The sequence below is a fragment of the Hyaena hyaena genome, unplaced genomic scaffold, assembly GCF_003009895.1.
Source record: "Hyaena hyaena isolate Hyena2069 unplaced genomic scaffold, ASM300989v1 scaffold_5, whole genome shotgun sequence".
In the NCBI taxonomy this organism is placed as follows: Eukaryota; Metazoa; Chordata; class Mammalia; order Carnivora; family Hyaenidae; genus Hyaena; species Hyaena hyaena.
The window spans coordinates 8,055,673-8,077,308 of NW_024080637.1; the positions used below are offsets into that span (position 1 = coordinate 8,055,673).

Here is a 21,636-nt window from a genome sequence, read left to right on the forward strand (position 1 = left end):
ATATAAATGGAATAACTAGAAAATTGGATGGTTACTAGAAATTGGCAAGTATTTTGGAGAACTAAGGAAATTCATTTAAGGAGAAGTCATTGAAGGCTGTGGTTGGGCAAAGCAGTTTATAGAGAAGATATGAATCTTGACCATGTATTTGAGGGAACTGCTAGGTGTGAATGGGTCAGGTACCTCACATAACAAGATGAGTATTGACTTAGGTAGGAAAAACAGCATGTTTATGGGAGGGAGCAGAATGTCTGAAGCAAACAATATTAAATAATTTGTAGAAGTAAGTATATTTTGCAGATATTTCATAAGGAATGATCATGTGAAATGTACATAGACCTATAAAAATTATTTTTCTGCTCTCCCTCTGCTCCTTCCTTCCCTAGTAATATTTACAATTTTAAAGTCAGAGAAGTTAACAAATAATGAAATTTAAAGTAGAGTTTAGGGTAAACATTGGAAGACCTTTTCAGATTCCATTTTCCTTACTTTTTTCCTTTTTCTTTTTTTAGATGAGTTATCACCACCCTTTTCTGAACAACACAACAGAGAACAAATTTTAATTGGCTTGGAAAAGTTTATTCAAAAAGAATATGATGGTATGTCATATGTTAAAAATTGAGTGTTTTTGTTATAGTAGCCACCTAGTCTGAGTTTTGTTTTTAGAGATGTTCATTGAATGTTATAGTTAGGTACTAAACTAGGTGCTAGGAATACAGTACCAATACAGAAGGTGAAAGCTGCTTTCCTAAGACTTGTATTAAGAGGGGTAGACAGTCAACTAACAAATAGGTATATAGTTTAATATCAGGAAATAATAAATGCTATTAAAGTACAAGAGTTAAAAGGATAGTGATAGAGTATTTTTCTCGACTAATATGGTAGTTCTGTCTGATAAAGTCACATTTGAAGAGAGCCGTGAATAATATGAGGGAGCAAGTTATATGAATGAGGAGACGAACATTCTAGGGAGAACGAGTAGCAAGAACAGATACCCCAAGATTGAATTATGTTTGGTATGCTTGAAGGCTATGCAGGAAGTCCGTGGGTCTGGAATGGAGTTGTGAGGTAGACTGTAATAGAAAGATGAGGTCTGAGAGGTAGCCTAGAGATTGAGTCATTAGGGCCTTATAGATGTTGCTTCGAATTTTGGTGTCTAATGAGAAGCTTCTGGAAGGTTTTAACACTTAAGTGATATGATCTGAGAGAATAGAGTATGGGTCCATAAGAATAGAAGCAAGTGGAGTATTTAGAAAGCTGTTGTAGAAGTTCAGATGAGACATAATAATGTTCTGAAAGAGTCGATGAAAAGTTATCAGATTTAGGACATATTTTGAAGGTAGAGCCAATATGACTTGCTGAAGCTTTACTTGTTAGATATGAAGAAAAAAAGGAGTCAAAGATAGTTTCAAAGCTTTTACTTGAATAGTTGGGTGGTACTATTTAACTGAGATGGCAAAAATAGTAGAAGGAATAGGTTTTGGGCATGGGGGTGAAGAATCAAGAATTTTGAGGCCAGATATTTTAGGAAAGGATAAAGAATTGATTTATAATGTAATGAATTTGTATTATGAAAGAGAATCATTATGTAAGATTATATTTGCTAGTATATAAAGTACTGACCAAATCCAACTCTGTTATATTTAGCTCATGCACATAATTTGCTGATGAACCTAGCTTCTTTTATGTCTCTCAGTTGCCATTGAAATTTCAAGTTGGACATCAGAATTGAATTGGAGGATTAGGTTTTGAAAATACAGAATTTGTTACCTAACTGTGTAATCTACAAGAATTAATATGAAGAGAAATCCAGTCCACTTAAGGCACAGCTTTGAAGTGGTACCTGTTATTGACTGACACTAAATATGAAAGGATAATCCTATCATAATTTATATCAAATGGATTGATCACTTACTTTGGGAGGAGAATTAATTCTATGTACTAAGGTGATATTTGTAAAAGTACTTGAATTGTGCCCTGAAAAAACTAGTTTACTAATTTCTAAGAGGTAAATCTCTAAATATTAAATTTTACTATTGGTAGTGTTGTGGAGAATGAAAAAAAGTAGATGAATTTATGAGATAGTTACCTTGAAAGAAGCTAATGGACTTGGTGATTGTTTGGATGTAGAAGCTGAGAGAGTGATGTTAAGAATACACATTTATTTCTGACTTGGGCAGTTGGGTAGATAAAAATACTATTTGCTGAGAATAGGGATTGTAGGAACATTAGTAGGTTTGGAGTAAAGTTGAAGCTTCAGTTTTGACTTGTTGAATTTATGATGTCTGGAAAAAATGTAAACAGTAGTTAGAAACATGGGTTGTGGGAACTTGGGCAAAAGAACTGGGCTTTAGATGAATGTTTTGGAATTTCTCGGTATATCTGGCAATGGAAGGTAAGTTAAGCTGTCAAAGTGGACAAGATCATCTTATGTTAGTCCACTAGTAAGTAACAGAAGACTTCTCTTTCCTGCAAATTATAAAATTTTTTACTTTTGTTTTCCTTTACTTAGAAAAGGCCAGATTGTGCTTATTTGGCTCTTCTAAGAATGGATTTGGATTTCGTGATAGTGATCTGGATATTTGTATGACCCTGGAAGGTCATGAAAATGCAGAGGTAAGAGTTAGTGTTTGAAAAGGAATGTGGAAATTTATTTTCTTCCAGTGGTGAATATATTTTAAATTATGTATGTAGTATTGATAAAAATATGTGGTGCCATTCTTTGTTTAAATATATTAGCAGTAGTAGTATTTGAAATGTAAAAGCATTTAGTACTATCATTTTAGAAGACATTCAAATCTCTAAATAACTAAACTTACTGTTTCGATAATTTTATATCATGAAATCATTGTCACTGTGAGTTAAAAGTGCTTTGTAATGAATTTTTTGGAAAAAGTTAATATACAGTTGTAGTTTTTTCCATTGGAACCAGTGAGAAGCTGGTGCTGCACTAGTAGTGAACATTGATCTCACTTTCGCTGTCGTTTCATATCTCTTCCATTAAGTGATATCTTTGTATCACTAAAGATAGAAAATAAAGGTGAGCATCTAATTTATAAATAGGTTGTGTTGTACAGGTTAGTTAGAATTTTTGAGCAATTAGAAGACATTTTTTTTTCCATAAAGCACTCTTACAAATGTTGCATTCTAGGATAGCTTTTAGAAACGCATTTTGGGTGGGAAGGGGAACTAACAGTTATTGAGGCCTCATTTCATTCTTAAAACCACTTCTAGGTAGATAATTTCCCCCATTTTACAGATGAGGAAACTGAGGCTTTGAGAGATATACTGACTTGCCCAAGTTCACACAGCTAGTAAATGTTCGAGCCGGGATTCGTACCCAGGTCTGTCTGACTCCACAGTTCATGCTCTTTCCATCGTATCTCACTGCTTCTCTGTAATTTATTTAACCCATAATGTAGCTGAAATTTAGTACTAATAGTACTGTAGAACCTAACCACTACTTTTGGAGTTTCACTGTGATATGCCAGGAGCAGACCTTCCCCCAGAGCAGTCTCAGCACTGAGAGGGTACTTTTACTTTCCTTCTTCATGTATCCACCTTCAGTAGTGGGAACAGGATTGTCAAACCTCCAGTAAAGGGACCAATTGCACAGGGAAGTATCCCAGGTTTTCCTGGCAGCCACTAAGAAGGAGGGGATCCATATAGTTGCTCATTCCTTTACAAACATAGCTGTTGAAATTTATGTTTCAAAATCAGGGACTGCTTGCAAGATTGGGGTGTGGCCAAGCTTCTGGCATCTGTAGTGGTGTCAGTATAGAGTGTTACTATAAAAGAATTCAGCAGAATAGTGTATGTATGGGTTTTGAAAAATTTTTCAAAAATTTAAATTTTTTAAATTGTTAGAATCAGAGTAAAGATGGCAGAACCATAGTAAAGATGGCAGAGTAAACATGTCTGCTTGATCCTTATTTCTGGCCCCAATTTCTGGTATTAACATCTTATTCTTTTTTTCCTTTTAATTAGTTAAAATTTTTTTAGAGAGAGAGAGAGCGTGCATGTGTGCACACGTGAGTAGGGAAGGGGTAGAAGGAGAGGGAGAGAGATTCTTAAGCAGGCTCCATGTCCAGTGCAGAGGCTGATCCCGGGCTCTGTCTCATGCCTGAGAAAGTGACCTGAGCTGAAATTGGAGTTGATGCTTAACGGATGCTTAAGCCATGCAGGTTCCCCTTAATATCTTATTCTTTTTTTAAAAAATTTCCTTTTTCAGTGTTTATTATTTTTGAGCAAGAGAGAGACAGAGCATGAGTGGGGGAGGAGCAGAGAGAGAGGGAGACATAGAATCTGAAGCAGGCTTCAGGCTCTGAGCTGTCAGCACAGAGCCCGATATGGGGCTCAGACTTACAAACTGCAAGATCATAACCTGAGCCAAAGTCAGCACTTAACCGATTGAGCCACCCAGGTGCCCCATATCTTATTCTTTAAAAAATGGAAAAGATGTAAATGTTTTAGTTATCCTTAACTAACTTCTACTTAGTGCCATCTGCTTGGAAATAAGCTGCCCCTCTCCATTTTGAAGAGCAAGAATTGAGGGAATAGGAAATGATTTTACCTAGGGAGGAGGTTAGAGTTCAGATACCTTCTATGTAAAATTTAATAGTCAGACTCAAATGACTAAGGGTTTGTCTGTTATATATGTAATCTGTGCTATTCACATTGGAAAGTTGAAACAATAAAAAAGATGAAATTTTCTTCCAGATGAGCCGTAGTTGAAACTTATAGTTGAAACTTATAATTTAGCATAAATTGTATGCTTACATAATAAAGAGAAAAATGATCTCTTGTGTACTAATTAGTAACTAAAGATTCCCTTGAAAACCTCAGGTTAAGCTGTAATGGCTATTGCTCTCTTCTAACTAAAAAGAGCATGTTAAGGATATGCAAAAGTGAATTTAGTAGTAAGTGTGAGCACTGATGTATATACCATTCAGTGTAATCCATTTAATTTATAGTGCCATTATCTCCCTATTCCTTGTATCATGGTTATCATCGCATTTCAACTGCAGGCTCTGGTTTAAAAAAATACATATATTTCAATTTGAGGAGATAAGAATTTTCTTGAAAAAGTAGGTGCTCTAATGATTGGATTACTTTTCCTCATCAACATAATGATGATGATAACAATAATAATAATAACTAGCTCATAGATTTAAAGTGCTTATTTTGTGCCAAGGATGTTGTTGAATGCTTTACATACATGTCTCATGTAATACTTCCAACTACTTGATAGGGCAGGCATTTATCTTTATCTTGATTTTATAGTATGAGGCTCCGAGGGGTTAAGGATTCACAGTCACACAGCCAGTTAATACTTAGTTAAAGATTGAATCAGGTTTGTCTAAATTCAGAGCCTATGTTCTTAATCACTATAGTGTTTTACCATCACCATATCCATCCTTAGTTATGTATTCACATATTTGAAAACATTATTCTTCTATCTTAGTGCTTCTCACACTTTAATATGGATGTGAATTATCTTGTTAAAATGCAGATTATGATTCACTAGATTGGAGTGGGACCTGAGATTCTGCCTTTCTGTCAAGTTTCCAGTTGATGCTGATACTGCAGGTCTATAGATCACATACTTTGAGTAGAAAATCTATATATAGAGTTTATAGCTTAGCTGGAGATTTGAAATGTTAGTATTAAATGCCTCATTACAGAATTTGCACAAGGTCAAATTGAGTTAGACAAACTTTGTTTCTTTTGTTTTTTAGAAATTAAACTGTAAGGAAATAATTGAAAATTTGGCAAAAATTCTTAAGAGACATCCAGGTATGAATTTAAATTACAGCTTTAAAACAACAAAACATTTTTTAGCTTTATGAAAATTCTTTAACCTCATGAAATTTTTGTGTTTGTTTGTTTTAAATCAGGTTTAAGAAACATTTTGCCTATAACTACTGCCAAAGTGCCTATAGTAAAATTTGAACATAGACGAAGTGGTTTAGAAGGCGATATCAGTTTATATAATACATTGGTAAGTTTCTCTTTCTGTATAGACTCAGGTATTTGTTAATTTAAAAGTTTACAGATCACTGACCATATATTTATATTTAGATATTTCAAATGTATTATAAGACAAAAATATTTTTATGAATCATCTTGATATTTCCTTCATGTTGAAGATTAGTTTTTGATTCATTTACAGGTATTTAAAATTTTTGCAATTATATATTTTATTTGGTGTGTATTATATCTTTTTATCTTATTTCTAAGTTTAAAATTAATAAATTTGAAATCCTTTCCAATATGTAATTATTTTTCAGGCTCAACATAACACAAGGATGCTAGCTACTTATGCAGCTATTGATCCTAGAGTACAATACTTGGGATATACTATGAAAGTATTTGCAAAGGTATTTATTAAATAGTTAATGATCTGCTTTGTTATAATATTCATGATAGTTAAAATGATATATACTGATGTCAGACTTGTGAAAAATATCTTCTCAGTTTTACTTATCTGAGCTTTTATTATTAATTTTAATGTGTATTTATTTTTAAAGCTTATTTATTTATTTTGTGTGAGAGAGAGTATGAATGAGTGGAGGAGGGACAGAGAGAGAGGGAGAGAGAGAATCCCAAGCAGATGCCACAGTGTCAGTGCATTGCAGAGCCCAGTGTGGGACTCAGTTCCACAAACCTGACCTGAAATCAAGAGAGCTTAACCAACTGAGCATCTAGATGCACCTGTTTATTTATTTATTTTGAGAGAGTGAGAGGGCATGCGTATGTGCTCGCACTTGCATGTAGCAAGGTGGGAGCAGAGAAGAGAGGAAGAGAATCCAAAGCAATTTCCACATTGTCAGCACAGGGTAGATGCAGGGCTTGAACTCATGACTGAGATCATGACCTGAGCTGAAATCAAGAGTTGGATGCCCAACTGACAGAGCCACACAGGTACCTCTTATCTGAGCTTTTACTTTTTTTTTTTTAATTTTTAATGTTTTATTTATTTCTGAGAGAGACAGCATGAGCAGGGGAGGGTCAGAGAGGGAAGGAGATACAGAATCTGAAGCAGGCTCCAGGCTCTGTGCTAGCTGTCAGCACAGAGCCCGACGTGGGGCTCGAACCCACGAACCGTGAGATCATGACCTGAACTGAAGTCGGACACTTAACCGACTGAGCCACCCAGGCACCCCTTATCTGAGCTTTTAAAAGGAAGCACTCAGTATTAAATCATTTAAGTTTATACCTATTAGGGTAGGGTGAGTCTTTTTAGTTTTTTCCTGTGTGTGCTTCAGTTCTATGTGTAACACTTGAGTAAATTTCACAGTAGTAAAATTTCTCAGTGTGCTAAAGATTTTTAGCCCCAGGTCTGGGAGTTGGCATATCATCCTAGGTAAGAATCTCTGAGTTAGGAAATCTGAGATTTGGGGTTAGTCATAAATTTTTCTGTCCAAGAAAGCAAAACAATACCAAAAAAATGTTGTGCTTCTTCTGTTATAACACTTATAAACTGAATTCTGTTTTCTTGTTTTTCACTGAGTGTGCAAACTCTGAAGATGGAGACCTGTCTCTCTAGTTTAGTGTACCTGTTTTATGGTAGCTGCTCAGTAAACAGTTGATTTTGTTGGTGGAAGCCTTCTATTAGTGGAGTGACTTGGTCACATTTTCATTTCGTAAAATCCACTCTTCCAACAGGCAGACGTTATTTGTTTAGATATTTCCCTACCATGTCTTTGGGGACAGAGGTCATCTTAGAAAAGAACGGTGGGGTGCCTGGGTGGCTCAGTCAGTTAAGCATCCGACTTCGGCTTAGGTCATGATCTCACAGTTTGTGGGTTCGAGCTCCACATCAGGCTCTGTGCTGACAGCTCAGAGCCTGGAACCTGCTTCAGATTCTGGGTCTCCTTCTTTCTCTGCCCTTCCCTTGCAGGCACTCCTTCTCTCTCAGAAATAAATAAACATTAAAAAATTTTTTTAAAAAAAGGAAAGAATGGCATTCAGCCTCATTTTCAAATCGTATTTGATACGGCTACTTTTCTAGATTCACCTCACAATAATTTTAGCATGAGGAGTCTGTACTCCAGTGGAGTTGTAGTAATGAAACTGAAAGTATTTCATGTCAGAGAAATTATTCCTCTCCCTTTATATGTCAGTGAAAGTCTTACTCAGCGGAAGTCTCTGAAGATTCTTTTATGATATTTTTAAATTAAAAATTTTTATTTTGAATAGTCAACTTATTCATGTATTTTGAGTTTAAAAGGGCTAAAGGGACTTCAGCTGGAAAGTCTCCCTTCCACACCTGTCTCCTAGCTAACCAGTGCCTCTTGCTGGAGGCAACTGGTGTTAAAAAGTTCTTCTCTACCCTCCCAGAAATATGTCAATATAAGCAAATACATAAATTTCTTACCTCCTTTTTATTACAGATATAAACATACTGAAAACACTGTTTTGTACGTTGCTTTTCTCACTAAGCAATAGATAGAAATTATTTCCTATTATTTCCTAGTAATTCCTTGTTCCTTTTTTAGCTTCCTATTTCTTTTTTAATGGTGACAACCTGTTCCATAGTGTAGTCATCAGTTTTTTAAAGCCCGTGGCTTACTGATATCTTATTTCTGTTTTTTTGCCATTAAAATAGTGCTATAATAAAATTTTTTCTAAGTTATTTCACATGTTTTTTGGTGTGTTTGCAGAATAAGTTCTTAGAACAGAATTGCTAGGTTGAGAGATGCTTTTGTAATTTTGATATTGCCAAATTATTCCTTATAGATTTTATGCTCATTTATACTGTCATCTATAATGTATGAGAGTGCCTGTTTACCCATCCTCGTAATAGTTACCTGTCAACTTTTGGATATTTGACAGTTTGATGGATTAAAAAAATAGTGTCTTCAAGTAGTCAGTACTTCTGCGTGGAATAAGATTCTGAAGTTTTATTTTCAATCATTGTTCTGTTTCTTTAGCGATGTGACATTGGAGATGCTTCCAGGGGAAGTTTATCTTCATATGCTTATATCCTTATGGTGCTGTACTTTCTGCAGCAGAGAAAACCACCTGTTATCCCAGTTCTACAAGAGGTAGGTTTTTAAACTGTAAAGGAGTTTCTTGTGAAAATTGACCGAACCACAGTAGATCTTGTGCAGTTTATGAGATCATGAAGGAATTTTTCCAGCATGAACAATTCAGAATTTTCTTCTTCCTTTAATTTATAATCATATAATGAACTTTTTTGGAAAAGTCATTATTGGAGATATAGACTACCAAAAGAACAATAGATGAACAGAAGTATTAAACATCTTTTGCAGCATGTTTGTGTTTCATAGTTTTAGAGTATTGCAGATGATTAATGAAAGTCTTGTAGCCATCCACGAACTCATACATTATAGTATCTCAGATTCAAATACAAAGTTTCTTCTCTCTATAGTATGCTCCTGTCTGGCAATGAGGTTTGTTATATTCTTGTATATACTTTGGTCAACTTTGAATTTTTGTTGAGAGAAAACCCAAGGAAATTCTTCCTCATCTCTGTAAGGTTATGTTAATTGCGATAAGTATAAGAGTGTGCATCTGAATAAACAGATTATATGCCTTTCCATTCAGATTTGGTGATTTACAGATTCCCTTTTTGTAGCCAATTTATATTCTCTGTTATGATTCAAGGGATTGTTTAATCATCTTTCTTTTCCTCCTCATTCTTGGCACAAAGTGTAAGCATTAAGGAGGATCCAGTTCTAATTTCTTAGAAAGGTGTATATTTTCAGCTAAAGAGAAGTATCAGTCAGAACTGTTTGGCAAATCACATGTTCTGACTTCACATAAACTGATAGTCATGGCAGAGAAGAAAATCACAAAGTAAACAAGCCAAATGGTGAATGTCAGATGCCCTTAGTAAATTTTAAAAGGTTGTAATGAATGCCATGTGCTTATAGCAGCATTTCCTTGCCCCTTTTAAGATAACAGTGGGAAAGAAACAAAAATTTCAAATATCTTTTCTTGGCAGAAAATTTTAAGTTGCTAAATCTATGTTGAATGATGTGGTTTTTGACAAGGATGTTTACAGTAGGGTATTTAAAATTTAGCATGAATTAATGAGGTCTGACAAAGTCAAGATTATTCTCTGTATTAGTCTAATTATTGTTATGGCTTTAAATTTGGGGATCTTAAATGCATTATTGCCAAGGAATATCATAGCAGCCATTTACTATGATTTGCTATGACTTTGACAGAATATGATGACTAAAAGGGAACACAAATTTTGTTTTCATGGTGGTTTGTCTGTGTTCTGTAATTACATTACCCATGAATGAGGCACCACTAAGGTAGCACTATATAATGGAAAGAGCAGGGGCATGATTTTGGAACAAGAGATACCTGATCTGAATCCTAATTCTGACATTGTGGCTTTCAGAAAGCTGCCTGAATGTCACTTGTCTAAGTTTTATCAACAGTAAAAATGTAATAGTATTATTTCAGTATTGATAAAAAGTGCAGAGAAATCTAATACCTTTGCATATAATAGGTGCTAAAGTAAGTGTTCATAAATGGTGCTTGCTTTATTATTATTATTCATCATCATCACTAGTAGATTTATTATTATTACTGGAAAAATGTAGGCAGGACTATAGTAGCCAACTTCAAGAACTCTTCCATTATCTGCTTAACAGTGCTTGATGAAATGAGAGACAGTCCATGGAATGTTTTCCATCATAATGAGCTCTGATTGTGGGGGGCTTTGTGATACATATGAACTGATGATAATGGATTTTGCTTCTGGCATTTTTTGCTTGTCATATGGGACCCCATTGTCCATTGCTTGGCATCATTTAAGTATTGGTCATTGGCATCGATCAACTTTTAAGGGTAAGGATATGTTTAATGAAGGTGATGATCTTTGACTCCATTTGTAATTGCACCTAGACTTGAAGTGACTGGGTATAAGTAACGTTCTGCTAAGTGTATTTTTCATGGTTAATAGTACAAAGTTCTGTAGGTCAAAAGGAGCTTTCCTAAGAGAATGATTTTGATATATTCTAGAAAATCATCATAAGTCAATGTAAATTTTCATGTAAAATGCTTAAAAAAGCAGTAAGAAGTGTTTTCACACTTGATATTATGAACTACTATGTTTCCTTAGCTTATATCAGCTTAAAAATTGCCATTGAATGGATGAATCTTGAGGGCAGTATGTTGAGTGAGATAAAGCAATCAGAGAAATATTGTATGATTCCACTTATGTGAGGTAGTCAGATTCAAAGAGATAGAAAGTAGAATAGTGGGTTTTAGGGCTAGGAGAGAGAGGAACAGGAAATTATTGTTTAATAGTTTTGTTTCATTTTTGCAAGATGAAAAGAATTTTGTGGATGGATGATGGTGATGGTGTACAACAATGTGAGTGTACTTAATGTCACTGAACTGTACACTTATAAAATTTGTATCATAATCATTTGTTATTTGTATTTTACCACAACTAAAAGAATTGCAGTTTAAATATAGCAATAGAGGGGTGCCTAGGTGGCTCAGTTGGTTAAACATCTGACTTTGGCGCAGGTTATGATCTCACCGCTCGTGAGTTTGAGCCCCATGTCGGGCTCTGTGTAGACAGCTTGGAGCCTGGGGCCTGCTTCGGATTCTGTGTATCCCCCCCTCTCTCCCCCTTCCCTGTTCGTTCCCTCTCTTTCTCAAACTCTCAAAAATAAATAAAAATCAAATGTAGCAGTAGATACTAAAATACAAATAAACATAAAAGTAAATATGGAAAACATACATGGTCACTCCTTGTACAAATATGATTGAGATGTGTCATGAGGTTTTAGAGAGAGGACTGAGTGCTTGAGTAGAGGATGATTGGTTTTAAGAGAAAGAGAAAAGAGAAGGAGAAGAGAGAAATGGAAAGATAAATTATGTGTGTGTAAGAGAAGGGGAGGTTAGCATTAATGCTTTTTCTAAGGGCTGAAAGAGTGGAAAGTTAGAAAGTGAAATCTGAGAACTCATAAGAAAAAATTGGCAAATTAATGATTAAAAACCTTCCAAGGCTCACCCCACAGGGTCCACTTCACCGTGTTATCAGCCAACATAGTTGAGTTTGGATCATGGTGGTTACTCAAAAATAAGAATTATGTTAAAAAGAATCAAGGTCTAAAGAGGTAGCTTATATTATTTTCCATGTAATTCCTATAATAGTATCTATAAGGGTAAAGTATCTATATGGGTAAAATATTAACACTTTGGCTCCTTCATTTCTTTTTTCAGGGAAGGATCCCATAACTTTCGTTTTAGATATCAATATCTGTAATTGCCAGGCTCTCCCTTGTTTGTTCTATGAATTGTCAGAATTTATGGTAGATAAATTCTGTAGATATGGTAACTGTATTTAACTTACATATAAATATAAAAAGCAACTTATTAGCTTAAGTTTCTGGAAACTTGATCTTTTTGTAAACATGTTTTCAGAGTAAATATATTCATTCAACAAACATGTAGTAAGTATTCTCTCTATCGCGGGCTATGACATAGTAAGAATTTTGGCTCCAGAGGAAAGTTATATGTAGTTTTTGCCTACAAGTAACATAAACCAGAGAGTGAGATTAGATGGGCCAGAGATGTTAATTTTGTAAATCACTGTACCATCTAAAATGGAAGGGGTGATGAGGACCACCTTATCTGTTGATTTTAAAGTATTTTCTGGTAAGCTCTCGGGGCTCATTCATGTGTGTGAGAAATGAAATAAGAAAAAAATGGGCTTTGTTTTCTGTACTCAGGTCTCTATCAGAGTACCTCTGCTTTTTATCTGTTTTACATATTAAGCTTCCAGGAAGGTTCCATTTTAGGAGAGGATAATACAGCTTAAGGGGTGGGGAGGGGAAGAAACAACTGACCTAATTAATCTAATCTCTCATTTTCATTGAGAAAACTAAGGGTTTCAGAAGATAATTGTCTTATCCAGAATCACTGCTTGGCAGGACTGAGACTAGCAATGAGGTCTGCTGACTGTGAACCTGCTGCAACTTTTTACTTTATTGCATCTTTAAAAAAAAAACAAAACCTCATGGGATACTTTTCTTCTAGTGAAGTAGAATTACTCACTGCCCCTTTCCTCTTCTTGGTCAGGACAGTGAATTATTATGTATAATTAATCATGAAGATTTTAGGGGCACCTGGGTGGCTCAGTTGGTTAAGTATCGGACTCTTTGTTTTAGCTCAGGTCATGATCTCACAGTTTGTGAGTTTGAGCCCCACATTGGGCTCTGTGCTGGCAGTGCAGAGCCTGCTTGGGATTGTCTCTTTCCCTCTCCCTCCCTCTTTATCTGCCCCTGCCCTACTTGTGCTCTCTTTATCTCTCTCGAAAATAAAATAAATAAAGCATTAAAAAAGATGTGTAAAAAAATATCAGGGGTGCCTGGGTGGCTCAGTCAGTTGGGTGTCCGACTTTAGCTCAGGTCACAATCTCAACGGTTCGTAGGTTCAAGCCCTGCATTGAGGTCTGTGCTGACAGCTCAGAGCCTGGAGCCTGCTTTGGGTTCTATGTCTCCCTCTCTGTCTGCCCCTCCCCTACTCATGCTTTGTCTCTCTGTCTCAGAAATAAATAAACATAAAAAATTAAAACAAAATCATGAAGATTTTACAGTTTTCATGAAGCTGTCAGGGAAAGCAACCTAATTTTCTCTCTAAAGAAATCAATGCCCAGGGGTTTTTCAGCTTCATCTGACACAGATAACTGATTAAAAGTACTAGAGCCCTTCCCCAAAACAAGCAGTTCCATTGATTTCCTTTGGGTGTACACATCAGTAGGTATTATGTATTTCTATATCTATGGTCCTTTGATGAAAATTCGGTTTTCATTGTTTTTTTCTTCAGTTTTACTTCCTTATTTTTGGGCTGGATGTGTTTGGACAGGCCATATAGATAACATCAAGTGTGTCGTTTGGAGAATCTCATGCTTTGACCTTCCAGATACATTCTATTTTAACTTGGCACTAAATTATACTATCCTGACATATTCCATTTGAAAGAAGTATTTCAATGTGTCTATTATAGCTACATTCTAAAATGATATGAGACTACTTAGGCTTTTGGGTTGGATGACTTAAAATCTAATGATAAAATTGTTTTTGCAGATCTTTGATGGAAAACAGATTCCACAGAGAATGGTTGATGGATGGAATGCATTTTTCTTCGATAAAACAGAAGAGCTGGTAATTTTTTCATAGTCTTCATGTTATAGAATACTCTGATATATGTTAGGATTTGAATAATTTAATAATTTTACTTAGATTTGGCGGTCTATATTTTGGGTAGGAATAGACACCTCTCTCTCTCTTTTCTTACCTATAGAAAAAGCGTTTACCTTCACTTGGAAAGAACACAGAAACATTAGGAGAGCTTTGGTTGGGACTGCTTCGCTTCTATACTGAAGAGTTTGATTTCAAGGAATATGTAATTAGCATTCGGCAGAAAAAGCTGTTGACAACTTTTGAAAAGCAGTGGACATCCAAATGCATTGCAATTGAAGGTAATCATTTAACTGATATTACCTAAGGAACAAAACAAAAAGCCAGAGTTTTCATTTGGCAAGGAAATTGAAGGGAAAACTAAAACACATTAAAATTTGGAAGATTCTTTCTCTTTTAATTGATAATTTAAAACATTAATTTGCTTATTTGAATAGTCTGAGTTCTATAGTATTAGATTCTAGTTATGACTCCTAAATTTTATGTTACAGTGAACATAATTTTTCATTAAAAAATAAGTATTTCTTTTCTAGATCCTTTTGACTTGAATCATAACCTTGGTGCTGGAGTTTCTAGAAAAAGTAAGTTTTAAATATAGAAATTCCCGGTTTTTAAAGCACTTACACATTTAAGTCTGCATCTTTATTTTCTTCTTTTTTCAATAGTGACCAATTTTATCATGAAGGCATTTATCAATGGAAGGAAACTTTTTGGTACCCCCTTTTATCCACTCATTGGCAGAGAAGCTGTAAGTTTACATAATTTGTATTCTGAATATTTTTTCTTATAGAACTGTTTTTTGAATATAGGAAGCCTTATCCTGTTTCCAAGTTGGTGCTAGGAATAGGGGAAGGAGATGATTATAAGCTCCCTGTGTTGTGTTTTTTATTGCACTTCCCATAGTCCATAATGAGATACCTATTTGCTAAATTTTGTTTAGCTGTTTAAACTGTTAAATTTTGTCTCATTAGACTGTAGCTCCATGAAGACAGGTCTGTTTACCATTATACCTCTAGTACCTATCATAGTGCCTGGCATATAGGATGTACCAAATAAGAATTTGTTGAATGAGTGAGGGTAGATATTCAAGAGTCAGTATCCTTAAATTTTGAATTCTTTTTAAAATGTGTTTAAAAAAATTTTTTTTAGTGTTTATTTTTGAGCAAGCGAGCGAGCAAGAGAGAGAGAACTTGAGCAGAGGAGGGGTAGAGAGAGAGGGAGACACAGAATCTGAAGCAGTCTCCAGGCTCTGAGCTATCAGCACAGAGCCCTACACAGGGCTCGAACTCACGAACCATGAGATCGTGACCTGAACCAAAGTCAGATGCTTAACTGACTGAGCCACCTAGGCGCCCCTTTAAATTCTGAATATGAATTGCTGCCTACTGCCCCTCTTCCATCTCTAGAAGTCTTTTTTTTAAATGTTTATTTATTTATTTTGAGAGAGAGAGAGCAGGGGTGAGGGAGGGCACATAGAGAGAGAAAGGGAGATAGAGAATCCCAAGCAGGCTCTGCCACTATCAGTGCGGAGCTGGACTCAGGTTTCCATCTCAGAGACCTTGAGATCATGACCTGAGCCAAAATCAGGAGTTGGATGCTTAACACAGTGAGCCATCCAGGTGCCCCTTATCTCTAGAAATCTTAATGAAAATGTAAACAGAGAGGACAGCACCAAAGAAATACTTTAGGTTTGGTGTATCCCTGGTAAGCTGAATTTGGTGGCATGGAACTAAAAGGATTCCTTTTACCTGAACTGGGTGGAATAGTGTTTTCCATTCCTCTTGGTCTCACTCTGATTTTCGCTTGCTTTGTAATGGGAGGAGGTCTAAGTTTCACAGAAACTTTCAAGAGAAGTCTCAAGAGAGGAGAAACTGTCGCTCCCATTGCCTAATGAATATCCTCCTCGATCTTGTTCAGTACAGGTTCCACACTCTTTTTTTAGGATGTAGGGTAAGAAAAGTAGAAAAGTCTAGAGCTTTTTTTCCCTTGAGGCACTGTTCTCAGACATTTTTTTATTTTCCTACCTCTTGGGTGGGGGTTGATAATAATTATAATGGAGAGAAATAAAATAACATTAAAATTTGAAATGACGCAAAAGTTGTGTAAGAACAAAAATGTTAATCAAAAGGAATATTCAACAATAATTTTACTAACATACTGATTAAAATAGTAAGTAAAGAGCACAGTCAGATGAAAACAGATCTGGTGATACACTTATAAAGCATTATATCTGAAAATTTTGGGAATTCCAGTTATTAGTGTATATATATGTGCATATGTTCCATAGGAACCTAGCAGTTTCATGTTGTCAGACTTTTTAGGAGAGTATTTTAGAGTCCTTAGTAAACTGGAAATGTGCTAATTTTAGTCTACGAATACAAAATTTAGTAACTCATAATTAGTATGTTATAAGCAGTCCTAACAGATATTAGAGTCTTTGGTCTTGAATATCATTTGGTAGAAGAGTCAAATACCAATTTGGGGCCTATCAGAAGGGGCCTGTGAGTCTGCTAACTATTTTTTGATTGTCTTTTTTTTTTTTTTTTTTTAAAGTTAATATATAGTATTCTATTCTTGTCTGTTCTCCTTTGATGGGCATTTAGATTGTTTTCATTGTATCAGTGTTACAACTGATATAATAAAAAATACCTTTGTTAAATAGGCTTTCATGCTTATACTTGCCATAGTAAAATTTAATCTTTTCAGTGCATATTTATTGAATTCCTACTTTGTACTGATTTCTCTGCTAGGTACTGACTAGGCTTATAAGTCTATAAAATAGATGTGGTTCATTCTTACACTAATGAAAATGAAGACAAGTATATTTTCTATTCATCTTTTTCACTTACATATTCCCACTTCAACTCTTCTTCTACATCATCAGGTCCTCTCCATTATAATTATTATCAATTATATTGATAATATATATCAGTTGGTTTCAGGAGTAGAATTCAGTGATTCATCAGTTACATATGCTCATCACAACAAGTGCCCTCCTGAATATCCATCACCCATCTAGCCCATTTCTTACCCACCTTCCTCCATCAACCCTCAGTTTGTTCTTTATTGTTAAGAGTCTTTTATGGTTTGTTTCTCTCTCTCCTCTCCCCTCATTTTTATATGTTCATCTGTTTTGTTTTTTAAATTCCATGTATGGGTGAAATTATATGGTATTTGTCTTTCTGACTGACTTATTTCACTTTGCATAATGCATTCTAGCTACTATTAGGCAATAGTAGAGACACAGTTTCTCCTCTCCTGAGACTTTTTCTCTTGGAAGTTTCCACATTGTTGCAGATGACAAAATTTCATTCATTTTGATGGCTGAGTAATATTCCATTGTATGTATATTGGTATGTGTGTGTGTAATACACTGAGCCACCCAGGCACCCTTCTTATTACATTTCTTTGGTTACCTATATATCCTATATGATAAAACTGTAATATACACACATACCACACACATACTACACACACACACAAACACACTACAGCTTTATCCATTCATTAGTTGATGGACATTTGATTTGGATTTTCTGCATACTTTGGCTATTGTTGACAGCACTGTGCCATATACTTTCATTAATTAAAAAACAGTTTTGTTTTTTTTTAATTTGAGAGAGGAAGAGAAAGCACATGCAAACAGGAAAGGGGCAGAGAGAGAGAGAGGGAGAATCTTAAGTAGGCTCCATGCTCAACATGGAGCCTGACACAGGGCTCAATCACACAACCCTGGAATCATGACCTGAGCTGAAATCCAGAGTCACTCACTCAACTGACTGAGCCACCTAGGTGCCTCAGTGTGGCATACATTTTCAGTTCCTTTGTACCATTGTCCTCTTTTGCACTGTTTTTGTTGTTGTTGTTGTTTTTGTGTTTGTTTTGTTGTTGTTAAGAGAGAGAGCATGGGCAGGGGATAGGGGTGGGGAGAGAGGTGGGGGGGCGGAGAGAATCTCAAGCAGGCTCCATGCTCAGGGAAGAGCCTAATGTGGGGCTCAATCCCAAATCTGGAATCATGACCTCAGCCACAATCAAGAGTTGAACGCTCAACTCACTGAGCTACCCACGCCTTCTTTTCTTTTGCACCCATATGTGTTTAGCCATACATGAATTTACCCATCCACCATCTGTCTGTGCTTTGGCAGCTAAGCACTATGGAAAAAAGTTGTAAAGCCAGGTGGTTTTATTTACATAGTACAACTATAAAGTAATGTTTTCCAGCCTAAATTAGACTTCCAGTACTATGTCACATTCTGATTACTTTAAAAAATGTTTTTTTAATGTTTATTTTGAAAGAGAGAGAAAGAGAGAGAATGAGCGGGGAAGGGACAGAGAGAGAAACACAGAATCTGAGGCACGCTCCAGGCTCTGAGATGTTAGCACAAAGCCTGACATGCAGTTTGAACTCACAGACTGTGAGATCATGACCTGAGCCAAAGTTGGACACTTAACTAACTGAGCCATGCAGGTGCCCCTACATTTTTTTTAAAAGTATATTTATTTATCTAGAGACAGACGGAGGGGCAAAGAGAGACGGATGGAGAATCCCAAGCAGACTCCACAATGGCAGCACAGAGCCCGATTCAGGGCTTGATCCCATGACCATGATTATCATGAAGTGAGTCGAAACCAAGAGTTAGACACTTAGCCAACTGAGACACTCAGGTGCCCTTCTTATTACATTTCTTTAGTTACCTATCTATCCTGTTTGATAAAACTAATTTAGATTTTATTTTGCTGAATATTCAATACATGTTATATTTCCCCCCTCCCTCCCCTTCACCTCTGCACTTCTTATGCTTAGAAGTTTTCCTTTGGAGACAAAGATAGTAGCAGATTGATACTCTGTAAATCTGTAAATCTATAAATCTGCCTGCATCTGTAGATACATTTTTTTAAATGTTTATTTATTTATTTTTGAGAAAGAGAGAGCACAAACAGGAGAGGGGCAGAGAAGGAGGGGGACAGAGTTCTGAAGCAGGCTCTGTTATGACAGCAGCAAGCCTAATGTGGGACTTGAACTCACCAACCATGAGATCATGACCTGAGATCATGACCTGAGCAGAAGTCAGATATTCAGCTGACTGAGCCACCCAGGTTCCCCACAGATACATTTTCTTTATCAGAGACTAGTCCTTCATTTGCACTCTAGATCCATTTGTTAGTCCTTTAATCTTTAGTCTCTTCATCTGTGAAAAACATTTCAAAGATGAGATATATAAAATATAGTTATTTTAGGTAGCATTAAGATATTTTAGATATATAAATATATATAGATATTTTAGATTAGCATTAAGAGGTGAGCATTTGCTCTCTATTTTAATGATAGGGAACACTAATTTTGAACCTCAGGCAAAATGTCTCCCCCAGAAAGAATTACTTTCTTCTGATTAGTAAACTTCTATTACAAAAAATTACACTCCATTATTATTAGTGTTTATTTTGAAATTCTTCAATAAAAATTTAGTGGGAATTTGCTTTCTCTCTTGTTAAGTACTACATAATATCTTCAATTTTGTCACAGCACCTAAAATATTTACTCGCTGGTACAGGAAAAGTTTGTTGACCCTCTCAGGTCTAAGCTACCTTAACTGGGATGGGGGAATGGGCAGTTTGGATTAGAGAGAGATTCCAGAATAAAATGGATACAACTTGGTGATTAATTAGAGGTGATGGGTGAAGGAGAGACCAAGTTCAGGATGATTCCTAGGTTTCTGCCTTAAGCAGCTGGGTGAATTGACATAGCCTTTCATTTTGTCTTGGCACAAAATATGAAGATTTTAATTAGCTACATTGATTTCATCAGTAATAACTGTGAGGAATTCTCTTTTATCTGTTTTTAAAAATGCAACCTTGCCAATATAATTCACATACTCAACAATTCACTGATATACAGTGAGTAGTTAATTCACAGGTTTATAATACATTCACATCATGTGCAGCCATCACCACAATCTAATTTAGAACATTTTGTTTGTCTCTCAAGGAAACCCCTATCCCTATTGATGTTCATTCCCTAATCCTTTTCACTCCTACCCCTCAAACCACCGATCCTTTTTTTGTCTCTGTAGATTTGCCTATGTGGACATTTTTTCCAAATGGACTCATATGTGGAGCCTTTTGTGACTGGCTTCTTTCATATGGGCTAATGTTCTCAGGGTTTGTTCATGTATCAGTACTTCATTCCTTTTTATGGGTGGTATGAATGGTATTCCATTATATGGATAAATCAGATTTTATTTCTATTCATCACCTGTGTTGGACATTTGAGTTGTTTCTACTTCTGGGATATTCTGAGTAATGCTGCTGTGAATATTTATGTGCAAATTTTTGTGTGGATGTATGTTTTCATTTCTTTTGGTTGTATACCTAACAGTAGAATTGCTGGGTCATTTTGATAAATTTATTTTTAACTTTTGGAGGTGCTGCTAAACATTTTTTTAATTTAATGTTTTATTTTTGAAAGAGAGAGACAGAGTACAAGCAAGGGAGAGGCAGAGAGAGAGGGAGACATAGATTCCAAAGAAGGCTGCAGGCTCTGAACTGTCAGCACAGAGCCCAACACGGGGCTTAAACTCGTGAATCACAAGATCATGACCTGAGCCAAAGTCATATGCTCAATTGACTGAGCCACCAAGGTGCCCTACTGCCAAAGGTTTTTTTAAAGAAACTATCTTATTTTATATTCCCACTAGCAATACATGTGGGTTCCATTTCATCCACATTCATTTTCTTTTTATGATAGCCATCCTAGTAGGTGTGTCTCTTTTATAACTGATTTTAGATAGATTTGAAGATAACTATATGGACATATTCTCTTGCCTTCCAGAGATGTGGGTACTGTTAGGACAAACTAGTCTTTGTGATAGTGCAAAACAAAACTGAGCTAAAACTTAGAAGAATAAGCAAGGTGCCTAGGATAAAGGAAAAATAATCCTGGGTCTTGTAAAGACTTGGGAAAATGATTTGCTTCGTACTGGTTCTCTACCTTCTTTTTAGGTATACCCTACTTTATATAATAAATGTTATATGTTCTTAAGAAGTTATAAGCAAATCATATTTTAAGTAAACCAGAGGATTGCTTTATTTACATGGAGCTTCTTTGTAAAGAGCATAATTTTTTTCTAGAAGCAGCCTGGTAAGGCAGAAAACATGAAATTTGTAGTCAGACAGACTTAGCTTTGAATCTTGCTTTACTTACCAGCGTTTTTTACTTTGGGCAAATGACTTGAACTCTCTGAGCCTCTATTTCCTCATCTATAAAATGAGGATGAAAATAGTATCTACTTTAGGGGCACCTGGGTGGCTCAGTCAGTTGTGCATTTGACTTTGGTTCAGGTTATGATCTCACAGTTCCTGAGTTCGAGCCCCACATCAGGCTCACTGTTGTTAGCCTGTTAGTGCAGAGCCTGCTTTAGATCCTCTGTCCCTCTCT

At 35.7% G+C, this 21,636-nt stretch overlaps 1 protein-coding gene across 10 annotated transcripts in view; it reads left to right on the plus strand.

Annotated features, from left to right (window-relative positions):
- Positions 1-21,636, plus strand: part of TUT4 (terminal uridylyl transferase 4) — a 133,296-nt gene that overhangs the window by 98,211 nt on the left and 13,449 nt on the right. For all 10 annotated transcript variants that reach the window (XM_039238609.1, XM_039238625.1, XM_039238629.1 and 7 more), the window contains 10 exons: positions 513-599; positions 2,513-2,616; positions 5,739-5,796; positions 5,898-6,001; positions 6,291-6,380; positions 8,937-9,050; positions 14,088-14,165; positions 14,305-14,482; positions 14,735-14,782; positions 14,867-14,949. In XM_039238609.1, coding sequence (XP_039094540.1) covers positions 513-599; positions 2,513-2,616; positions 5,739-5,796; positions 5,898-6,001; positions 6,291-6,380; positions 8,937-9,050; positions 14,088-14,165; positions 14,305-14,482; positions 14,735-14,782; positions 14,867-14,949 — 944 coding nt within the window. The remainder of the gene's footprint in view (positions 1-512; positions 600-2,512; positions 2,617-5,738; positions 5,797-5,897; positions 6,002-6,290; positions 6,381-8,936; positions 9,051-14,087; positions 14,166-14,304; positions 14,483-14,734; positions 14,783-14,866; positions 14,950-21,636) is intronic.